The sequence below is a fragment of the Zeugodacus cucurbitae genome, chromosome 3 (genome assembly GCF_028554725.1).
Source record: "Zeugodacus cucurbitae isolate PBARC_wt_2022May chromosome 3, idZeuCucr1.2, whole genome shotgun sequence".
NCBI lineage: Eukaryota > Metazoa > Arthropoda > Insecta > Diptera > Tephritidae > Zeugodacus > Zeugodacus cucurbitae.
In genome coordinates, this window is record NC_071668.1 from 70,020,498 (window position 1) to 70,045,458 (window position 24,961).

Sequence of the window (24,961 nt, forward strand, 5' to 3'; positions counted from 1 at the left end):
GGCCTAATTGATGACCCCGTGATGGGCTCTACAATATTGTTTAACTTTCTCTTTCCTAATGCTATATCTGTCTATTTTATCTAGTTTAATTATAGTATAAAATTTTTTAGGGGATAAACCGATCGATAACTCAGTTCCATTCGGAAAAACAAGATTTCAATACGACTGAGTCAAAAGCTGTAACTTTGACAGGCAAGAACAAATCTTACGATATATTACGGATAAGAAAAACGTTGTAAACTATTTTGTAAGTCGGTTCATAAAATGTACGTCCAATTGTACTGGGTTTTCACCAAATAACATAATCCATTCGAGGCTCCAGTCATACTTGATAGACCCTCAGAATTCGAATGTAAAATATAAATTTGGCAGATGTAGCATTGCTTCATTTCCATAAAGCTTCGGACAGATAAGGTGTTGTACGAGGGCTGCTATATATATTTCTGGCCTAATAATGAAAATAGGAATGTTTATCAACGAAAATGGTTTTATTGTTTTTCAAAATATTCTCCATCAAGATTTATACACTTTTGCATGCGCTCAAACCAATTTTCGAAGCACTTTTTTTGAGCGATTGTCAAATTGTGCGGGATGCAACGAGAACAAACCTTTTTTACGGCCAGGTGTTCATGCAATATCGAATGTATGCTGGTGGGAGAAATACATAGGCATGCCTCTATCTGAAGGTATGTTACATGACGGTCTTGCATTATCAGTTCACGTACGGCATCGATGTTTTCTGGCACAACGGCTGTTTTTGGACGACCTTCACGGAATTCGTCTTTGAGCGAGCGTCGGCCACGATTGAATTCGTTGTAGCCATAAAAAGATTTTAGTTCATCGATGCACTATTGTCGCGTTAATCCACGTCGAAAGTTGTGAAAAATGATCGCTCGAAAATGTTCACGAGTTAATTCCATTTTTTGGCCGAGATGAATTTTTTAATTCCCTGTAAATAAAACAATTCACGATTAAATGACAAAACGTTCTGAGTGATGTTATGCTAAAAAATGTCAAATTTTCCAATGGAAATTTCAGATTCCACCTGGTGTTACCTAGGCCATAAATATATATAGCAGCCCTCGTATGAGTATTTTTCAAAAAGAAATTACTACCAAACTTAATTAATCCAGTGCCTAATACAAAAAGATGATGATGGTATGTTCTCATCTGCATCATCTGCGTTGGAAATGTGAGCAACTTATAAATAAAATGTACGTCCAATTTAGCTTTGGAAATTTATAGCACCGAAGCCGACTGTTCGTTGAAGCAAAATCTGAGTTTTTGTTACACAAGACGCAAATAAAACAATAGGCTTTATAACTAATTTATTAATTTATTTATAATTTTATTGTTATTGATGAGACTATGCACTATCTACGCAACTAATGCAAATTTTCATTAATTATATAAGAGTATAATAATTTCTGTTTTTAAATTTTACCACTTGTCGGACCGAAAATAGCAATTTATATGCTCCAAAAAATCAAATATTTTATTTTTAATTTTTTTTTTTAATATTTTATAGATGTTTGTATATTAAACTTTTCATATAATTTTTACTTTTTATACGCGCATGGTTTTTTATGTTTTCATGCACTTTATTGTCATAAATCGAGCTTATGCTATTAAGTATTTACAAGTTCTTAATACGAACACACAAGTTAGTAATTTACGAAATAATAACAATTGTGAATTATTGATTTCTGTATTGTTGAATATTTAATTATTATTTTTGTTAAATATTGGATAAATTTTTCAAAATATTTTAATAATTTCCTTTTTGAATAATTTCTTTTTTTCAATAATTTTATATGTAAATCTCTAGTGTTTGACAAAATTTGCTCAAAAATCAACTTTTGACTTGGAAACCAAAAGCATTGCTGCTATTTTCTTATACTTGTAACGGTTTAGATTTGAACTGCTTGGTTGAAAATTTCACATAGGTATGTATGTATATATATTTTTAACACTTATCATATACGTTGCATTTGATTGCTACATTAAATTATTTTATTTTTATTGTGTTCGCTTAAAATTGCTTAAAAATATATTGATTTTTGAAAACAGCGCATATTTTTGGCGAGTTATATTTTTTATTTTTATTTTAATTTTTATTTTATTTTTTTAAATACTTGAACTTTGCTTTGACTGCTCTGCTACATACAGTACACTTAGACATACATAGTAAATGCGGATACTAAGCAAAAATGATAGCAGGACTACTTGAAAATTTTATCGTTACCTTTTTTGGTACGTGTTTGACAGATATGACGTCATAAAGTGTAAGAAAATTGTGAAAAACAACAAAAATAGCAACAGATAATTTTTTTATACAAATAATTTGTAATTATTTTGAAAACAGTTAAAATTATTTATTTAAAAATTTTTCGAATAATTTTACGAAATAATATTTTTCTTCTAATATTTTCACTAAAATTTTTTTTTCACTAAAACTTTTTCATTATAAATTGTTAAAAGAATTATATTTCTCGAGTTTGAATTTTTTTTTTACAATTCACATTCAATTTGGACAGTTTCCTGTCAATGTTGCCTTTCCACTTTATGACGTCATACTAGCTCGCATATCGTAATCTGCTCTCTATCATTCCTGGTTAACTAAGAAGCTCATCAGTTGTGATAAACCGTTAGCTTTACGCTATTTCAATTATTTTTCCAGTAAACTACGACGTTAACAAGAATTTCCAACATTTGAGTATAATAAACTGGCTCTATTTTTGTTTTAACAATGTAACATTGTGCTAGAATTAAGCCTACATATAGCTTTACTATTGTTTGTTTTGTAGTTTTCTGCTAACTATGTATATGCTGAGCATTTGCAATAATTTTATATTAAATAAATTTATTTACTAAATTTGCAATTAAATAATTATAATTAATTAATATTTTTTAAATATTATTTTCTTTAGAAAAATAATTATTTTTGAAATATTTTTTTTAGAAAAACAATTATTTTTGAAAAAATTTTGTAAATATTTTTTTTTTTTTAGAAAAAAGTTTTTTTAGAAAAACAATTATTTTTGAAAAAATTTAGTAAATATTTTTTTTTTAGAAAAAAGTTTTGAACTGTCTTATTTACAATTTTTATTTTCATTAAAAATAACCAATTTGTTTGTAAACTTTGTTTTCTTTGCTTTGTGCTTACCGCAAATTGGCACATCCAATCAATTTGTTTACGCGTTAATAATCGTATTATTATTTTTCATACATTTGTATAAATAAATTCGGTGTACTTGTACTTTGGAAGCACAAATGTTTAGAATCTGTATTGACACAGGCAAAAACGTTGATTGGCCATTGAGCGTTGCATATAAACGCTGCACGCACTCATGCACCAACACATAGCATTGCTTCAACGCGCCAATGCGCCTAAAAGTATGCAACAAATGTTTGATTAACGATGTGTGTCGTGCACTGGTTTTGGCTTCGGTTTAATACGGGGAGGGGTAGGCAAGGTTCGTCTTCATTCTTTCGTTTCATGTCCATTCGCACCAAGTTCGAGGAGCTCATGGGGTTCGGCGTTCAACTGGAAGTATATTTTTTGTTGTAATTAATTATTATTATTTTTTGTATTTTTATTAGTTTGGCTTACCCGATCGACGCTTTGCAAATCATTTCTCGACAGATGATTAACCAATATGGTGCCCAAGGCATCGCACATGACATTGATGGTGGTACGGAAGCGATCCCTATATTGAAGATATGAAAAAATAATTAGTACTGAGCAAAAAATAAGTTCATAACCTTAAATATTCCCTTTTCCAAAATATTAAAATTTGAAATGATTTAATTTTCTTCTTCTTCTTTTTCGGGAACTGATTGCTATTGCCTATACTTTGACCTCTTCGAATCTGGTTCTAAAATCATTGGTTGAACTTCGACATCTTCCTTTTTTATACCAAACTTATGGCACTGGTTTAGAAATCAAAATTTCTGTTGAGGTATAAGTACAGATTGTTCCAGATATCTTGACCAACAGTCTTCAAACCAGTGGATGTACTCTCTCTGGTTATCCTTCTGAGAGAAATTCTACTTCAAGTCATTCGTTATTCACCAGATAACATAATTCATCCGAAGCTACAGTCATACTTGATAAACCCTTAGAACTGATTCAATTCGGAAAATGTTCTAGAAAATCGTAAGCATAAAGCTACGAACAGACAAGGGTGTAGATGATCTGATTGAATGAGTTTTCAATTCAATTAATCCAATGTTCAGTACAAAAAGATGACGGTATGTTCTCATCTTCAACCTTGACGGTGGAAAAGTAAGGATCTTAATAAAAAAGACAAAGGGGTGAAGTACAACCATTGTTTTATAAGATCCGGCTTCTATAAAAAAGATAGTAATGCTATTCCTGGGATTCATTTAAAGCAACTTGTCCTTGATAACAACCCCAACATAACCTCATTTAAATAAGCATTGAATTAACACAATCCAATCTCTAAAACTTACAGCAACCAATCGACAGCTATAATCAGCGAGACATCCTTCGGTTCCAGTCCCACAGTATCCAACACCATCACCATAGTTACAAGACCGGCTTGCGGTATACCAGCGGCACCTATCGACGCTGCCGTAGCCGTAATACTGACCGCCACAATATTACCAAACGAATAGCTCATCTCACGATATTGGGCAATGAAAAGTGCTGCAACGGCTTCGTATAAAGCTGTGCCATCCATATTGATTGTAGCGCCGACAGGGATGACAAAGCGTGTCACACGTGGATCAATACCGATGCCATCAAGACATTTAATAGTCAGCGGCATGGTGGCCGAACTGGAGCCCGTACCAAAGGCAGTGGCTAAGACTTGACTCAATTTGGCAATGTAGCGATAAGGTAAAGTGCCCGTGCCCAAGAAGAAGATCACAGCGATGGTACCTAAGAAGAGTTGATTTGTTATTAATGCATATTTACAGCATACACCTTTAACTCACCGAAGCCGTGCAGGAATAAACCCAGCATTACCGTTATAAAGTACCAACCCAAAGATTGTATAGTGGCTGCTATCGAGTCCATTTCAATAATCTTCGCGGCGATTAAGAAACCTACACCGAGCGGTGAAATCCTGTTTAAAGTGGAAATGAAGCGTCGATAAATATTTTTTTACTGAAGAAAATTTGATTGTATAGGTGAATTTTTAAACTAACTTACCAAATGACCCAAGATGTTATAGTCATCATAGCTTCACTTAGTGAGGTGAAAAAGTCTTGCAGCAATCGACCCTTCTCTCGCATGCGTCCGATTGTTGTGCCCAAAATTACACTAAACATAACTAAACCAAGTACATTGGAGCCCTCACGTTGTGCCGATTTAAAGTCCCATTCCTCCATGGGAACTGTAAGTAGATTTATGATAGTGAATCGCATTAATATTTTTGATAAACCATAACTTACCTGGTGGACTTATGCTCGTATTTTCAAAGATTTCCGTACGATACTGTAAAAAACAATATGAGTTGAATAATACGGAGTGTTATAATTTAGTTTAAACTGTAGGTCCCCTATAGGACTGTAGGACCACCAAAAAATATATCGCAAGAAGGGACGTAGTATTAGTACTGTTTAGCATTGAAGAACTTCCAAATATTTTGGAAAAAACAGCTGGTAATATAGTACAGAAATTCTTGATCAAAATTTTCTAAAACTTCTGAAGGCCTCTATGAAGCCCCTGCATAAAGTCTGTCTTCATAAGTTTGTAGGGAAGAAGCTCAGTTTCATATATCTATTCGAAAGATACTGGTTATATGTATATTAGATATCATTGTAGTAGGAACAATCGGGTTTGATCAGTTTCTGATTGATTAGTCAAAAGCATCTTCGATCTTAACGTTCAGATCGTTAATCAATCTGTAAAATAGCTTACTTTAGAATTTCATAAGTTATGCGATAACGATTGATCAAAAAGTAAGAAGCAGATATACGAAAAATAATTATTGGATAAAAATGTGGTGATTGAATATACAGGATGGGATCTGACAAAGATTACAGCATCTGAACGATAGACTCGTGTAGGAAATGATAGGGTATATAGATGAACTAATCGGATCTTATAAACAATAACTTTAAAGTTAGTGTTACGAAGTTTTTAATAACGATCGAGAAAAGATGAGTCTGAGATACGAGTATAACAAGTTAAGTTTACTTGTTCTCAATCATAACTTTATGAAGCATGATTAAAATAAGGGATAATATCTATATGAGATTAGATTAACTAATCAATTCGCGGTATAAATAGATATTATGTAAATATCTAACTAACAGATCACCATTTTGCATCTCCTATCTTTATCCACACTACTATCAAGTATATCCGTTTCGGAAATAGTAATTGAGATGAGCTGCATATAAAGCACAAACCAATTACATTACTGTAGTCAGAGCGGCACCGCCACTAGTTGGATATCATGCTGATTAAGTAATTCAATTTGTACTCGTAATACGATATGAATAGATGAGTAGCACAACAGGCAGTCAACTAAGCAGTTGACCACTCATAGGGTGAAATATGCATATGTGATTACAATATGTGATGAGATCTAAATTTAGACTGTTAGGGTAAATGAAATTTTGTGTTTGTATGGAGTATAGGTATGTATAAATATAATAGGTATGTGTATATATATATAAATATTTTTTCTTTTATTGTAATTAAAATAGATTAAGTTTTGAAAAAAAGAAAGAATTGAGCAAAGTAAAATTCGAAAAATGCCATGATGATTCGTTGGATCAATTAACTCGACTTTAGGGATAATGGGTACTATAATGTTGAATAGTGATGAATCTAATAATATATAATATTTCATACGAAATCGGGAATAGTTATGAGGGGCTTATAGAAAAGTATAAATGAAGAAACGAAAGAAAATTTTTATTGTTAATCCAAAAAAGAATAAGAATAAAAATAGAAGAATAAGAATAAATGAAGAAACGGAAGAACTACTTTTTTAATATTTATCAAAGATCTCAAACCTATTGCTTTATTGCTATCAGTAAACATGGACCTACAAATTTATTGCATAAATGGGTTCAACTGATTATCTCCAAGAAGTACAGAGTACTTGAGAACTCTGTGTGCTCATTATGGAGCACTCTTTGAGTACCGTTACAAACAATTACAACATGTACTAGTTATGTCAACATCAACAATAGTGGGGCGATCGCTAGACAACACTTAACTTTAGGCAACAGAGTATAGCACTCAAGTGTTTACACTCATATTGGGTAGGTAATACTCGTATTATGACACACATATAAATATTTGTACATTTGTCATAATTCTTGCTAAACAAATCCAATTTAATTTACACATTTTATTTGTGCGTGTTTGGTATTTTATTTTAAACAAATTTCAACATTCGTCCACTAACTATCAACTTCGTTTAAATTAAGCATTTGGTCGTAAATTGGATAATTTGTAAATAAATTGATAGCAGTGCAGATTTGCCATTCGCATGTGCACTATACCGTTATTTATGTTCAACACATTGTTCGTTTTGTTTTGAGGCACTTGTGAAAATACATTGCTGAGGCAGAGATATGTACATACGAAGAGACCCATAGCTATACTTGTGGTACATACCTTTATAGCATAGTAATATGAGCGTGTATTGCTAATTAACTGTTATTTTCTGATTACAATCAGTTTTTCGTACATTTTTCTATTACTGACACCCACCCATAAATGCGTTGTACTTTAAACATATAGAATATACTCTAATACATACCTGAAACATTGTCGATTGTATGATATTATCCGTAAACATATTTCTGTAAAAAAATTATGATTATTTCACATTACACTCCCACGCTTTCTACCACCGCTTACCTCACTAAATCCATAAGCGTATCGGGCGTTAAGACTTTCGATGCTTTATCAACAGATTCTGTGCGCACTTCCACAATTTTCGCACCCTGTCCTGGACGTATTGTTGTTACCAAACAGATGCCCAAGACGACGGCAGAGATTGTTGTGAGAAAATAATAAGCATTTGCTCTGGAAAAGGTAATTTGAAAGGTACATTATGAAGTATTACAGCCGTTAAAATATTACTCCACTAAAACTTACCGTATAGCAATTTTCCCCGACATGCTCAAATCGAGTCCACCAATGGCACTCGTAATGGATGAAACCAATAATGGCACAATTAAACATTTCAGCATGCTGTAAAGTATGGTAAAAATATATTACTTATATATTTTCAGTATAATATTAAATATAACTAAAGGTTCTGAAGCTACCTTAATCTAAATTCAATCTAAATAAGTTTATTTTGCAAGATTTCGTCTCTTATAGTTCGGGGTTTCAGTCTGGAGAAAAAATGTTATTGAAGACTATTAAGATCCTATAATTATTTTTTTAATCCTTCAAACGATTTGCAAAGATTCCAAGTTTTAGTTGGTGTAGAACCAAAGGTCTTTTCTTGATCTGTCATTATGTAGCGGTTTGTAAAGTTCAAAAAAATTCGTGGTCCTTAAGGACTTTGGAAATATTTTAATAATTTGAGAGAGGGCGGAACACAGAGAATTTAGCGAACTCTCAGGATTAGTGGTTACTAAAAAAACCACTCAGTTTTCGATGATGATTTAAGAGCTATCCGCAAAACCGAATTTACTGCTAGAGTTCCTAGGTATATACTGGTAATTGGAAATCTGAAAATTTTAGTCTAAATAGAATGGGAACACTGTTGAAGAGTTTGTAAGGTACCTGAGTTCCAGGGATCTATATATGTAAGATTTTCTAAGAGTAGGTTCCTAATTAATAGCTTGGTTTTAGAATATCAGTTTATTAGTTTCAGATTTTTTTTGAACATAACAACCATGAAATTGATATGAACTATGTCATCGAAACATTAGTCAGTAGAAACACTGGATCAGGTTAGGATATATATTAAGATAGTTAGATCTTAATCATTTATTCTCATATACTTCTACTAAAATCCCACTTACCGCAAGAAAAGTTCACCGGGAAAGGATATGTACATAATCTCACGCTTCGTCCACTCGCCTGTGCTGTTCTTGATGATGAAACCCACGAAACCGCCGAGGAATACACCAGTCACTGTGAGCATCGTCAGCGAGTTCTCTCGCATGAATGCTTTGAACTTCGAATCCTCCTTCGGTCGCGTCATTTTGTATGGATTTTACTATTTATTTGTGACTCAAAAGCGTTTAACAAGTAATAAGTAAAACAAGGAAGTAAAAATTGGCAGAACCGTGTTGCTGTTTCGACTAGAAGCTGCTTATCAGTTGTGCGCAAGGATCAAAAGCACATACACACACGCACACAAACACAAAATGTTATGATGGACACCGTTGTTGTGCGACTGCAAACTGTGAGTAAAAAAAAATTAGAGAATTTTATTTTTAAATTATTTTTATTTTATATAATATTTAATTTCATATAGAATTATTTAAAATATATTTCTTGCACATATATTCATAATTAGCATTTATTATCCTTTAGTCTTTGCCACAAGCACTATATGAACACACTCACACATACAACACAAAGGAACATTGGTGCGCCGTTAAACCAAATATTTCGTTTACTTCACCGAATGACTGACCGAACGCGACTATAATCGCACGCAGTAAATTTTCCACTTATGCAAAGTGATCGTTTGTCAGCGGCTCGTTGGCGCACCATATCATTAGCTGTAGCTTCGGTGAGTGGATATTAACGATACGCCGTTGCTTTTTGTCGTCAATTAACCCAACGTACATACGTGTGATCGCATACACCCAACACACACACACACAGATTTTGCACCCTTGATTTAAAAATACTCGAATGTAGAGTATAATAGAGATATACAGTCGCTTGATTTGGGTAAGCGCTTTGCGAATGTGTGTTAATCGGTTAAATGGGGACACGAGCAGGTGTCAGCGTTCGCGCTTTTGATCGTCGGAAGTATCGTGACATACACTTAGGCACACATACATACATTCATATGTACAATGAATTGCATATTTCGACATTTTTTAGTTGAGCGCGTCCATTGTATTGGCGACAAAAGCTGTCGGAATTATTGTGTGAAAAGTAACCCCTAGCAACTTTTTTTTGAAACCGGATGGAGATGACGACTTAAATACGAATGCGAATGTATATATAAATATGATCAAAAATATGCCAGGGGTAGGCATACCTACAATAGTGTTTGATCTAAATCAAGATTTGTGCATTATATCGAATCAGTTGTAACAATACAGCCATTTAATCACATCTGAATGGGAGTTGTCGGCTCCACATCGGATAGTGGTAAAAACTGTTTCCTTTTCCGAGATTGGTGGTATACAGACTTCCAATACAATACGTAGGGTTCTCCGTAAAAACCCGAATGTTAGAAAATACTGAATGCTCAAGAAGTAGCAAATAGATGATTCGGTAACCACGACGTTATCAAGTCAATACCAAATTCTATTTATAACAAACTGATTTCTGTAAGAACCCTTTTTGTGGCAACAAAACCATCGCAGGTTTGTTGGTGTAACGGTTATCTGAACGCTGCTTAGAATTAAAGTTCGACTAAAATGTAATCGAAGTCATCTAAATGGAGGCTCAATAAACGAGCTGTTTCGACGAGGTCATACCATAGGGAGAAGGCTGTTAGATGGGTAGGATTCATAGAAAATACAAAGAGGTGGTTAATATCATTCAAGGACTCGTTACACGTCGGACATAAGCTTAGCATATCGGAGCCCAGCCTGGATAAGTTTGGATTGGTTTGACACCAAGTTGTGAAGAGCTTCACTTTTAATGGATTTTAATACCTCTCTAACTGATTAACTGTCGTGTCCGATGCGCGGTCGGTAAATTGTTCAATGTCATCAAAGTATTATAAAACAATACCTTCTGGGGCCGGTATTTGCCTGAGCTCTCTCCATAAAAAAACTGTTTATATACTGAAGACTCCGACAATACCGATTACCAGATAACGACAACTTCCCTATTTTGTCCCTATAACAATGAGATTTTCAAGAAGTGCTTTTCTCTCAAGAGGTTCAAACCATTGTCTTTGGTAGGTAGTTGTCTTCTATTTATCGATTTAATTGATGCAAATGTTATACTTCTAAGCCCTATATAGAAAGAAGGATTTTTTTTCAGAATGCAGAACGAAACTCGATAGTGTAAATTTGAGAAACGGACCAGCTAAACACCGCACTTTCGGTTGAACCAAACACATTGATCCAAATTAGCTCATATTTGGTTGTTGAACAAAATCAAAGAACTTTTACTTTAAGAAATTAAGCTATATATAGCAACATGACCCTGAGCAGTGAAGCAGTTTTTATAATTTTAGAAAAACACGAGACGCAGAAGCCAAAACACAAAGCATCATAATGCAGAAACTATTTATACTCTAACGCATAAACACATGATATGTAGTACTGTGTGTAGCTTATGTGCGAGTACATAAACAAGAATAAGGGGCTTGTCTTCGCAAGTGTTTTTGCATACATACATAAGTATGTAGCAACAATAAGTTAGCAGGTTATGAACTTTGTTTTTTAGCGATAAGATGTTTCAATCATGTACATACTTCGACAGTAGAAAATCAATAAAAGGAGGATAATAAATATGATACATGATTTTAGAAATATACATATGTGTATAAGTAAATGAGGCAAAAAGCTTGCAAAGTATATTTAGTTATATTTATATTTGCGTTAATGTTTACATGTTCATATGTAGATGAAGCTAAATAATTTTAAATTTTAATTTCCGGTTATTTTAATATTTGGGTGCGTCATACGCTACACCAACTACTTCTTCTTTTCTCCTCTTTTGTTAATAGTCCTTTTGCTAATGAAAGTAATCATCAATCTTAAATACAGTACATAAATAATGATAGTGGTAAGAGTAATTATAGTTCAACATTTCATTCAGCATATCACTTGTTCACCAAAATAAAGTCGTATGTCTAAAGATATAAAATTGTAGAAAACTCAATTTGAAGTTTCAAGTTTCTTTGAGATTTAAACAAATTATGTGAGATTCCGAAATTAAATTTTTGAAAATAGTACCTTTATAAAATTGATTTAACATAGGATTAAGTATAAAAAAAATTGAATCGAAATTTGGTTGGTAAAGTATAAGTATAATAAAGAGGCCTCGCAAGAAAACTAAAAGAAGAAAATATTCACCAAATGATTTGGCATTTAACAATTCTTGACTGGATAGAAATCCAGATTCAAACGGGTTGGGTACTCCCTACTACTTAACGTAGTCCCGACTGTCGTGTGAACGGTGTATACTTTGGTATTCTACAGTAATAGCTGAATGGATGGCTACATGAAGAAACAAATTACTATTATTGCTGAATTTATTTGATTATCTTATTTTTAATATGCGACTTTAAGGGGTTAGGGGTAGTCAGGATTTTTAAAAAAACTTTTTTTTTTTGCATTTTCGTTAAGTGTAATATTGAAATTGAATTTTTGAAGTTGATCCGATAATAACTTTTCGAGTTATTCGACAAATAACAAAGAGCGCTCAGCAATCCAACACACTAGTGTGATACTGTAACTCGATAACCGCTCAGTAGATTTGAATGAAATGTATACAGCTTTTAGAATACATAATAAACTCACACCTAATCCGAAGCTTTTTTTTCAAAATCGGGTTTTAAGGCCATTTAACTGTTGATTTTTTTTCTCGGAAATCTAGAAAAAAAATTTCCTGATGCCGCCATTTTGTTAATTTTTGAAAAATAGTTTCGGATCAGGCCCAAGATTATCTATTTTTAAACCTAATTTTTCTTATCCGATTGATTTTAGATGAGTCTCCAAGGACTTATGATTGTCACCGCAAGGAACTTTTTTTGAAACTGGGTCAACACAGACAGCTATAACTTTGGAAATTATAATTTTTTTTTTACCGCTAACCCCTTAAAAACTCTATCTCTCTCAATTATTCGCTTCGAGTATCTTAATCCTCTCTTCGCTATTCAGTACTGTGATCTTCCTTCCACTTGCCAGAGGAATTTGCGAAGACGAAACAGATCAATTATAAAATTAATCAAAAATCTAGTTTTTTCTCTTATAATAATTTTTTCTCTTGTGTGCCATTTTTAAGCGAGCTATGTGAATTTCTCTACTGGGTCCACACAGAGCTCATATATAGCATTGATCTTCACATTGTGCATAATTATTTTAATGAGTACTAATTGAAAAGTGTGTAAAGTAATATTCACACCATAAAAATTTTTTGTTTGTATGAACAATAGATTTGTGTACAGTAATATATATTCTATAGAAAAGTGGCGATTACAGGAATATGCTTAACATCTAGCGTTTTGCTAACAGGTTAATTGACATTAATGAAGCTAAATAATTTCTAATGCGTTGGCGTTAAAAACATATTGCATTTCCTATTTGTCATAGTTGTTGTTGTTGTTTTTTCCAAATGAATGCATAAAAACATTAAGTTAACGAATAGTAGTACACAATGCATTTAAAATGTTAAATGTGAGAAAATACTTGTACAGTGGGTACTTCATAATAGGAGAGGGGTTGGAAAAAATAATCTTAAAGTATAAAATAAGTAAATTAAAAAAATATGTTTTTTAATGAAAATCTAAAATTTGAAATTAAAATAAATAAAATAAGGTTTGTATAAAAAATTAAAAAAAATACATATTTATAAAAAAATAATATTTGCTTTCAATGTAAAATGTGTAAAAACAAATATTTCTATATGAATTTAATAATAAAAATTATTTTTTTAATTTTTTACAAATGTTTTTATAATAATAAAATTATTTAATAAATAATAAAATAATAAAAATTATTTAATAAAAAATAAAAAAAATTAAAATTTTTTCAAAAATTATGTATTGTATTTTTTAATTTTTTTTTTAAATATATGTATATTTTTTGTCTAATAATATATATATTTTTAAATAATATAATAATTCGACAAAGACCAAAAATACAAAAAAAATATTAGTCACATTTAAGTAGTGCATACTGTATGTGTATATTAAAGAATATGTATTTACAATTACATCTCACTGTAGTTGCATTTGTAGTATTTATTAATTGCTATTTAAGGGTGCTAATGGATTTTACGCTATCTTATATACTGTTGCTTCTATATATATTAATATATACTCATTAACTGGTATATAGATATTTCTCATTTAAATTTCTTGCTTTTATTATGTGTGCATAGTCGTCTACTTATTTACATAATGCATTACGCCGACGATATGCAACTTAATTGAAATGTATTTATTTGGCGTTGAACTTGAGACCTACGCTATTACAACACCCACTTAAGCCGCCACACAACTAACCCTACCATATCGAGTCTGCTCAATAATCAACAACAATAAACAGTTGTATGATTAACTCGTTGAATATGAATATTAATGCCACATCGGTGCATATATATATATGAAATATATATTTTATTATAAGAAATGTTGTAATATTTGCATATAAAATATTCTCTGCTTCGCGACGCAATTAGTAGAAAATTCAAATAGTTTTCTAGTTGCATGATAGCCAGCGTAAAGTTGTCGAGCACTACTGGAAATAATTAAATTATGCAACAGTTATCAAAATGGTTGCATTGAATTAATGAAGAACTACTTTAAACCGGTTTAATTGTTACGCATTTTGTTGTAAATGTTGTAAAATAGTAAATTGGAAGCGTTGATCAGCCAGATATAGCCGATGAAATGTCGCCAAGATATTAAAAGACATTTATCCGTGAAGTAATAATATTATTATGATATTAGGCTTTCAGAAATATTTAGCTTAAATTCACTAGCAATATTCATAGCTTGAGATTAAGCCATTAACACAATGCTAGTTCATCTGACAGCTGACAGTTTCAAATGTCAAATTTTGTCTGACATTTTCTAAAAATATTTTTATAAAATTTTGTTACACGATGCTCAGATCGGTAGAATGTCACCTTGCTATTAAAAGGCATAACTATTCTGCAGCTAAGAATAATAATATGACGTTTAGGTTTTCATAAATGACTTTGACAGCTTGACATCAACCCACTAATGCAATGTGCCCTTCAAATAGCAATGTCAAATTTACTCTGACAGCTTTCAAAAATATTCAGCACCTTTAGCTATTAATATAAATACTGGAAACCCTGTCAGTCGTCTATTTAATACTAAAAATAAATATTTGCGATTGTAATAATAAATATTTTCTGTGAAATTGCCATTGACACCAAGTGAATGAATTAATAAAATATGAACAATGCAACTCATTGACTTTTACAGCATTTTGTCGTCTGGCATGTCATATAATCAATTAAATGATCATAGTCTACATTATTTCCATGTAATAGAAGAGCATTCATTAATTTGAAGTGATAAAAAATTGCTTGCGGAAATTAGAAGTGTAATTAGCGGTATAATGCAGATCATATGGAAGTAATATAATAATTTTCGTTAAAAACTAGTATCTTATTACAAAAAAATGTTCTTTGTTCTTTTATATAATTAATTTCAGGTTATGTTTATTTTTCACGATATTTCACCATATTTAGCAGCAATAGCTTGTAAACTCAAAACACTAAAATGAGTCTTTTCGCATAGCAGTTAATTGATCAATTAACCCACTTTACTCGTTTAATGCATTGATTCAGATCGATTTACCAAATAAAAGAAAAATTGTTTTGTTGTCCACGCTGAAAATTTGGTTGTGTTTATTGAAAAAGATAAAAAGAAATATTTTATTTTACTATTACACATTAATTTTTAATCGAATACAAATCGAGTTGAAATTGGAAAGCATCTCTGCATATTTTTGTACACGCTGAAAATTTGGTTGTGGTTATTGAACCAATGAAATAAGCTGTTGCAACTTAACATATTATTATGAGCAGAAAAAAGAATGTATAACAGCTGATCATTAATCGAGTAGCCGGCTGTGCGAAAGCCAAAAACTGGTTTCTCAATCATAATCTTAATGTATTAAATTAATTTGGCGGTGCGAAAAAGCTATTATGGAAGTTGTCACCTGAAGTTATGATTCTCAAAAAATTGTACTAATGATTCATTATTATTTTCATTATATTCGGTGGGCTGCGAATAACTAAACACCCACTACTGGGTAACATGTCAATCATATTTTGTATATTTTCTTGTAAATTTCCACTGAAAAATCATATTTGTTTATGAATAATTCATTATTAGTGTCAATGAAACAACTTTTATTACAGTTAATCAAATGAAAACATGCACAAATCGAGTTTAATAATGTATTATTACAGCATTACATTTTATGATTTGCATAAATATCAGCAAGTGTTCTGATATGAATATTAATTGTCAATAAAAACTATTGGAATGTTGAGTAGGAAATATAATCGGGATTGTCAGCTTTTTGAATTGTTAAATGTTCATTCATTTATTGTTATTTTTAATGCATACGAGGTGTGTTCAAAAAATAACGGGAATTTTCAAATTCAAAAGTTCAATTGCCAAAATTTTTTATTATTTTTTATTAGTATCTAGCTGGACGGTCAAGCCTCCATATTTGCTAGAAATGACTCCGTATGACTTTTTATTTCTAATAATAAAGTGAGCCTTAAAGAGCCATCGCAACGCGAAACACTATCGAAAAAATCGGGTTTGGGAAATGTTTCGACGATTGGAAGAAACGCTGTCATAATTACATTATATCGAATGGGAACTATGTTAAAGGCGACAACATAAATGTAGACGAACAAATAAATATTTTTATTCAAAAAACGAAAATTCCCGTTTTTTTTTTTTGAACACACCCTATACCATATTTTTTGTGTCTTGAAGCAAATTTGTTCCAAAATCCTTGCTAGAGCAGCTTATCGCGAATTCAAAAGCTAACTAATTGCTCAGAGTTACTTTCAGCAGAGCTCCTTTCAATGAAATAGTTAATGATGTAAGAAATCGGCAAAGTTTCACACATCACAATTGTAAGTATTTGAATCTCAAACATATGTACATATGTCGAGTATCTACATATTTATCTGATTGAAATGTAGGTGATATTACAAATTACATAAGTGCCTGTGAATGAGGTGAATAATAGTATGCTTAGTAACGCATCAACACAAAGTGTGTGAAACTGACCTCAGTTTGGTATTTGGAACGGATTAGGGTGAAAACGGAAGTGACACAATATCAACACACACGCACAAGTGAGATACAAGTGTGTCATTCGAATACAACTTTAATCAGAGATTTAAGTATAGTATATAGCTGTTGAAGAGTGCCTGATTGACATCCTGTGTGTTTTGAATGTAAATATGTAAGTGAAATATGTGAACACGTGTATTTACATATTCATAAGTATAAACTTGATTTGAGAGAAAAAAAATGTCAATTTTAATACACAACCTGTGCCTACATATTTTCTTTGTTATTAAGGAAATTAATAAATATTATTTATTATATAAAAATTATTTTATAAAAAACGTAATTTGTTCATCATTAGACTGAAAATAATAATTGATTAGTATCTCACCTTTTAACTTTTGATACAATCCTATATATGTATATATATATTTTTATACTCTCGCAACAAAAGTTGCTAAAGAGAGTATTATAGTTTTGTCCACATAACGGTTGTTTGTAACACCCAAAACTAAACGAGTTAGATATAGGGTTATATATACCAAAGTGATCAGGGTGACGAGTAAAGTTCAAATCCGGATGTCTGTCTGTCCGTCCGTCCGTCTATCCGTCCGTGCAAGCTGTAACTTGAGTAAAAATTGAGATATCTTAAACAAACTTGGAACACGTGTTCCTTGGCACCATAAGAAGGTTAAGTTCGAAGATGGGCGGAATCGGACCACTGCCACGCCCACAAAATGGCGATAACCAAAAACACATAAAGAGCTATAACTAAGCCATAAATAAAGTTATGAAAATAAAATTTGGAACATAGGATCGCATTAAGGAGGGGCACATTTGAATGTAATTTTTTTGGAAAAGTGGGCGTCACCCCGCCCCCAAATATTTTGTATATATCTTGCAAACCAATAAAGCTATATAAACCAAACTTTCTGCAGTCGTTTCTTTTAGTCGTTTCCTTATACAGTCCAAAAATGAAAGAAATCGGATAATAACCACGCCCACCTCCCATACAAAGGTTAGGTTGAAAATGACTAAAAGTTCGTTAACTCACTAACGAGAAACGTCAGAAACACAAAATTTCACAGAAATGATAGCAGAAGGAAGCTGCACTCAGATCTTTCTTCAAAATGGAAAATGGGCGTGGCATCGCCCACTTATGAGTCAAAAACCATACCTCAGGAACTACTCTACAGATTTCAATGAAATTCGATATATAATATTTTATTGGTACCCTGATGACATGTGTGGAAAATGGATGAAATCGGTTCACAACCACGACTACTTTCTTTATAACTCAATTTTGAATTCCATCTGATTTCTTCACTTTATAATATATACATTAGGAACCAATGATGATAGCGAAATAAAACTTTACACAAATACAGTATATGATCTGTGGCATCACTTGTGAAAAAATTGTCGAAAACGGACTATAACTTTTCAAGGAGCCAGATATCGAACATGTTGAACTCAGCGCCTAAGGTTAAATTTTAACCGAAAATATGGGTAAATCTCTCAGCTAATTTAATGTAATTCAGAGGAAATTGTTTTCTTCCAATAGTGTGTCTCTGTTTCAAAAATTATTAAAATCAGGTCACAACATCTCCTAGCTCCCATATACATAATTATAGGTTTTTCAAAAATATCATCCCCTTGCTCCCATATACCTAATTATAGGTTTTTCAAAAATACGGTGGGCTTTATTCAGCATATATGTATTGGTTAATATGTGAGATATCTTAGCAAAATTAAGTGAGCGTATAGTATTGAATATAGTGTACCTTGCTGGTGAAATTGAATGAAATCGGTTCAGGAATTACCTCAGCCCTCATATCTATATATGACGATTTTCGTTATTCTATTAAACTTTATGCCGAATTTATGGGTAAATTTGTGCGTTATCTTAATATAATTTCTTCAATAAATTGCGAGAGAATAAAATGTTCCTTACTTGTTTTCAACCTAACTTTTGTATGGGAGGTGGGCGTGGTTATTATCCGATTTCTTTCATTTTTGGACTGTATTAAGAAGTAGCTAAAAGAAATGACTGTAGAAAGTTTGGTGTATATAGCTTTATTAGTATTTGGGGGCGGCGCCACGCCCACTTCCCCAAAAAATTATATCCAAATGCCAAGTTTCATCAAGATATCTTAATTTTTACTCAAGTTACAGCTTGCACAGACGGATGGACGGACGAACGGACAGACAGACATTCGGAATTTGATTCGCCTCGTCGCCCTTATCACTTTGGTATATATAACCCTATATCTAACTCGTTTAGTTTTGGGTGTTACAAACAACCGTCATGTGAACAAAACTCTCTTTAGCAACTTTGTTGCGAGAGTATAAAAATAATAATATTTTTAATTAAAATGTTTATTATTATTTTTATGTTGTTAATTGCATATAAAATACAATAAAAAAAAAATTTTTGCATTTAAAATACTGATTCTTGACATTAAACTGTCATGTAAGGGCAGCGCTTAGCTTACTTTACTATTTTGCATACTCGTGTACACATCTAAATATGCATATGCATATATACAGAGCTGTACTTGCTTACGTTTTTGATATATGTATAAATTAAGTGTATATATATGTTTAAGTACAATCTGTAGGTGTTCAGCCACTATTTGCATATAGAACATTTGCCAGATAAGAAGCAGGCTTTGCAGGCAAAGCAATGCAATTGTGTTATATAAAAATTGCAAATGTAAATATGTATTTAATAAATAATTACTTTATAAATTACAAGCTTATTATTATTATTATTTATGTTTTGTTTGTCCAACAGTAGTACATAGTTTTGTTGAAATAAATTGTTTGCCCTTTATTGTCGTACACATTACGTATACGCCCTGGAGTACGCTGTGTGTAAATATAAGTATTTGCATTGCTGGTGTCTCAACTGCTGCTGCTTTTGAGATTTATATTTATTTATTTTTTCATTATTTATTTGAAATTGCGTTAAAAATTATATACCTATATATATATTATTCCGGGAAATTTGAATGATCAAATAACAAAGTACCAGTTAGTAATATGGAAATATAAGAACTCAAATGCTGCCTAGAGTCTACAAAATACTCGAAAAAATTTAAACTTAATTTGAAATTTTCTCGGCAAATTATTAGCTATATTTATGTATACACCTAGTTATGTTATAAACTGTCGTAAAATATTAAATCTAGCTGCATATACATATAAGTATGGCTGCCTGTCTGTCACTATGCATACTTCTACTACCGAGACACTTTTATTTATTTTCTAAAAATGTAAAATTGCATTTTCTTTGCTGCTGTAGTGAAAACCCGCATATAAACAAACATACATTGTGTGTATATTTGGGCACAATTGTGAAAAAAAAATATTAAATGCCAAAAGCAAAATACAGTAAAACAAAAAATGTAGCAACAAAATTAATTTCAAGCAAATGCAACCATAAAATGACGGACATATTTGAATTTCCATATAATTATTATTTTGTTTATTTTTGTTTTTGACATGCCTACATGTGTTATACTATATGTAAAGGAATATTTAAATATGTAAACTTTTGCATTTAGTGTGGGCTGATAACACTGTAAAGTGCTGATCTATACTCAGCATATTATTCTGTGATAAAGTGGAAAATCTCCACTGCATATTAAGGTGATACGAAGATACCATATATGTACAAAAATTTAAAATTTTATTCAATGAAATACTGCAGAAAAATATCACATGATATCTAATCACCATCAGATCACATCACATGCAAATCATATGATGTTGCTTTATTTACTCTAATGATATTTTAGATCGAAAAAATTTAATTGATCCAAGAATATAGTAATACAAATAAACTTCAGGTTTGTCTCACACGCTTGAAAAAAATTTAAGAATCCCTGCTTTCGGCATAAATGACATACCAAAGACTCTTCAAGTACCGCTACCAAGCATTTTGTGCATACTTCGTTGATGCTTAAAGGTATCATTAATGATTTTTTAAGTATCTACATAAATTAAGAAGAGTTTGTGGATAACTGGAATTTTCCATAGTTTTTGTTTATATGTACATATTTATATTACTATATAAAATACAATATGTACATGCATACATACATTGTTCTATTTGAAACATTTTTATTGTAGGCACGTGCGTGCATATATTTGTAATAAAAGCATTAAGTGGATATGTAAATTTACAATTTAGTATGTAGGCTTGTGAATATTAAAACATATATGTACATATGTATATGCACAACTCTATTACCAATGGCACTCCCTCCCACGTGCTTTTGCTCGTTTGTTGCAATCGGCGTTTTCCGCATGCAAATACAAAAAACAGATTTATATACATACAAAAGTACGTATGTATGTATGTTTACATTTGTGCTCTTTGTACACGCACGACAATTTTAAATACAAAATTAGATTTTTCCATTTGATTGACTTTGAAAAATGAAATATGCACAAAATGCACACTTGAATAAACTATTTCGCTTTTTTCTAAGTTTTTTTGTTTGCTTTGTTGCTGCTTTATTTAATTTAGTTGATTGTTTACATATGTAAGTATGTTTGAAAAGAGACAAAAAGTACAGAAGCGTGTTTACATACAGGGTGTTTCAACATGTAGTAAAAAAATATTTTTTTATTATTTAAAAAATAAAATAATATAAATTAAATTGAAATAAATTAAAATAAAACAAAATAAAATAAAATAAGATAAAAAAAATAAAATAAAATAAAATAGAATAAAATAAAACAAAATAAAATAAAATAAAATAAAATAAAATAGAATAAAATAGAATAAAATAAAATAAAATAAAACAAAATAAAATAAAATAAAATAAAATAGAATAAAATAAAATAAAATAAAACAAAGTAAAATAAAATAAAATAAAATAATATAAAATAAATAAAATAATATAAAAAAATAAAATAAAATAAAATAAAATAAAATAAAATAGAATAAAAGAAAATAAAATAAAATAAAATAAATTAAAATAGAATAAAATACAATAAAATAAAATAAAATAAAATAAAATAAAATAAAGTAAAATAAAATAAAATAATATAAAAAAATAAAATAAAATAAAATAAAATAGAATAAAAGAAAATAAAATAAAATAAAATAAAATAAAATAAAATAAATTAAAATAAAATAAAATAAAATAAAATAAATTAAAATAAATAAAATAAAATAATATAAAAAAATAAAATAAAATAAAATAAAATAGAATAAAAGAAAATAAAATAAAATAAAATAAAATAAAATAAATTAAAATAGAATAAAATACAATAAAATACAATAAAATAAAATAAAATAAAATAAATTAAAATAAAATAAAATAAAATAAAATAAAATAAAATAAAATAAAATAAAATAAAATAAAATAAAATAAAATATAAAATAAAATATAAAATATAAAATAAAATATAAAATAAAATATAAAATAAAATAAAATATAAAATAAAATAAATTATAAAATAAAATAAAATAAACTAAAATATAAAATAAAATAAAATATAAAATAAAATATAAAATAAAATATAAAATAAAATAAAATAATACAAAACAAAAGAAAATAACATAAAATAAAATAAAATAAAATATAAAATAAAATAAAATAAAATAAAATAAAATAAAATAAAATAGAATAAAATAAAATAAAATAAAATAAAATAAAAATAATAATACAAAAAGATAATTCTCGGATTTTTGAAGTTAGTCTCCAAAATCGAAATATTTGGCCTCGAAGTTCGAAGTGGGACTTATTATTAAACTGCCGGAAAAACTTAGTTTGGTTCAATATACAGCCTAGTGTTGTACAGTATTATAGAAACATTCCATAGATTTGTATACTATACTTTTATCACATACTGTATCGTCATTATTGGCTTTATGTTATGTTCAAAAATATATGTATGTTTCGTGAGAAAGCAACTCTGAACTCTGAAAGAATGATCAAAAACCCCTATTCAAGCACCCTTTATGTAAGCTTGACAAAAGTATTAATATCAACACTACGCCACTCTACTGCAGCTAAGTAAACAAAAACACTTGATCTTTACTCTCGCGCTTCTGCTACTAAATTAAATGCTCAGCTTTTCTCAATTAATTCACTTATTCTATTTATTATATTTGTAACAAGTGATTTTCGTACGCCGAAAGCTAAACCAGAAGCTAAAACTAATAGCACACACAGCGACTTTGCGCTGTACGATGCCCTTGACTTACATTATCTTACAAATTTCATAAGAGAGTTATGGCAGGCATGTAAACATTTCACTATCAACCACATGGAACACATCACATCATACGCTGAAATCACATCACATGCACGCATCACATCGCATTGCAGCAGAACACAAGAAAAGCAAGTTCATTTTTTGCAGTTGTTAAAATTTATGTAAAACTTGTTTTTTTTTTTTTTTATTCCAAGAATTATTATTCAAAATAACATACCGTTAGATCCACTCGTGCGTTTGTTGTAAACAAATATTTTTGTTGTTTATAATTAATGAATTAATTACAATAATTGTTGTAATTCAATTGAAGCGCACTTTTCAATATTTGAATTGCAGTAAAATTCTATAAAAATTTTAAAACAAATTTTTTTCGACAAAAAATTTTTAAAAATTAAAAAAAAAAAAATATTTTTTATTTGTATTTCAATTGTATGCGCCAGTAGTTCGTTGCTAGAACGTAATTATTTATTTTAATTGCACTTGCAGTACTTAAACACATACAAGCATAAATAGTTGTATTTTGTATGTATGTAAATTGTCAAAGCAGGAGCAACGTCACACTGATTTTCTATTAATTTTATTATATTTATAGCAACATCACTGTGTGTAGGGAGTGCTCAGCGTAGCGTACGACTTGTTTCTTGCGCGTTTGCAAAGGTACTGAATTTGACAAATTTCAAATTCTACCAATAAAGCCCGCGAAAAAGTCGAGCAGCAGCGAAATCTCTCCCATGCACATGCAGTTACACATGTAAGTGTATATACATATATATATACATATGTACATATGTATAGTGGAAAATAAGCGCTTCACACAACGGCACTCAGCGACCACTCAGCCGCGACTAGCTGACTGATTGACTGCCTCACTGCCTTACTAACGCACCAATTCACTCGCCCACCAACTCATTAAGCAAGTAGCGTCTGTACGCCCTCTCATGCCCTTAGCTTGTTTACATGCCGCACAGTCTGCCGGCGTGCACACTTTACATGTACTCGTATATATGTACATATGTATGTTTGTAAATGCACGCTTCCGCCCTCCCACCGGCGGCCAACCACTTGCTGCTGTTACTCGGCCAACTATCGCCAGCAATTGAGTTCTCAATCATCGGAAGCATCAAAATTGTACTATTATAGTATGAGTACACTTGCTGGTAAGTGTAGTATCATAACAACAACAACAACTACAAAGTAACAACAAAAACATTCAACTACTATAACTAGAGATTGTGAAGCCGTGAGCTTCGTTGAGATTTATTTTGCTCTCATCCCCTTGCTTGCTGAGGTTAGGAACTAGAAAGGCGGCTCTGTTTGTTGGGGTCGGTTTTCTAAATGAGCTGTGGGCCATCTAGAACTCTGCTTACTAACTTACAGACTCAGAACTTGTGATTGAGGTACTTCGGTGAGTTTTAGGGTCACAGTAGTAAACTTGTTTTAGAGCAATAAATCTCTTCAACGCTAGAGCGATTTTGATTATTTTGTTTAATTGATAGTTAATGTAAGAGTTTGTATTAAATCTTAAGGGTCCGATTCTATTTTACATAAGACCACACCTATGGCTATTAATTAAGTGTACCCAGACTAATATATTGCTCTTCAATTATAAG

The 24,961-nt window shown here is 30.7% G+C and overlaps 1 protein-coding gene across 3 annotated transcripts; it reads right to left on the reverse strand.

Annotated features, from left to right (window-relative positions):
• Positions 1–1,327: 1,327 nt before the first annotated feature.
• Slc1a6_1 (excitatory amino acid transporter 1) lies at positions 1,328–24,021 on the reverse strand. 3 transcript variants are annotated; one of them, XM_011193143.3, is made up of 11 exons: positions 23,569–24,021; positions 8,974–9,357; positions 8,093–8,188; positions 7,853–8,020; positions 7,752–7,794; positions 5,422–5,464; positions 5,180–5,363; positions 4,963–5,093; positions 4,477–4,906; positions 3,614–3,710; positions 1,328–3,547 (listed from the first exon to the last, which is right to left on the reverse strand). In XM_011193143.3, the coding sequence occupies exons 2-11, from the start codon at positions 9,153–9,155 to the stop codon at positions 3,485–3,487; spliced, it is 1,437 nt and encodes a 478-aa protein (XP_011191445.1). In that variant the 5' UTR covers positions 9,156–9,357; positions 23,569–24,021; the 3' UTR covers positions 1,328–3,484. The 3 variants fall into 3 exon arrangements, with proteins under 3 accessions (XP_011191445.1, XP_028899645.1, XP_011191446.1); XM_029043812.2 differs by lacking the exon at positions 23,569–24,021 and adding an exon at positions 9,530–9,684; XM_011193144.3 differs by lacking the exon at positions 23,569–24,021 and adding an exon at positions 9,524–9,684.
• Positions 24,022–24,961: the final 940 nt, after the last annotated feature.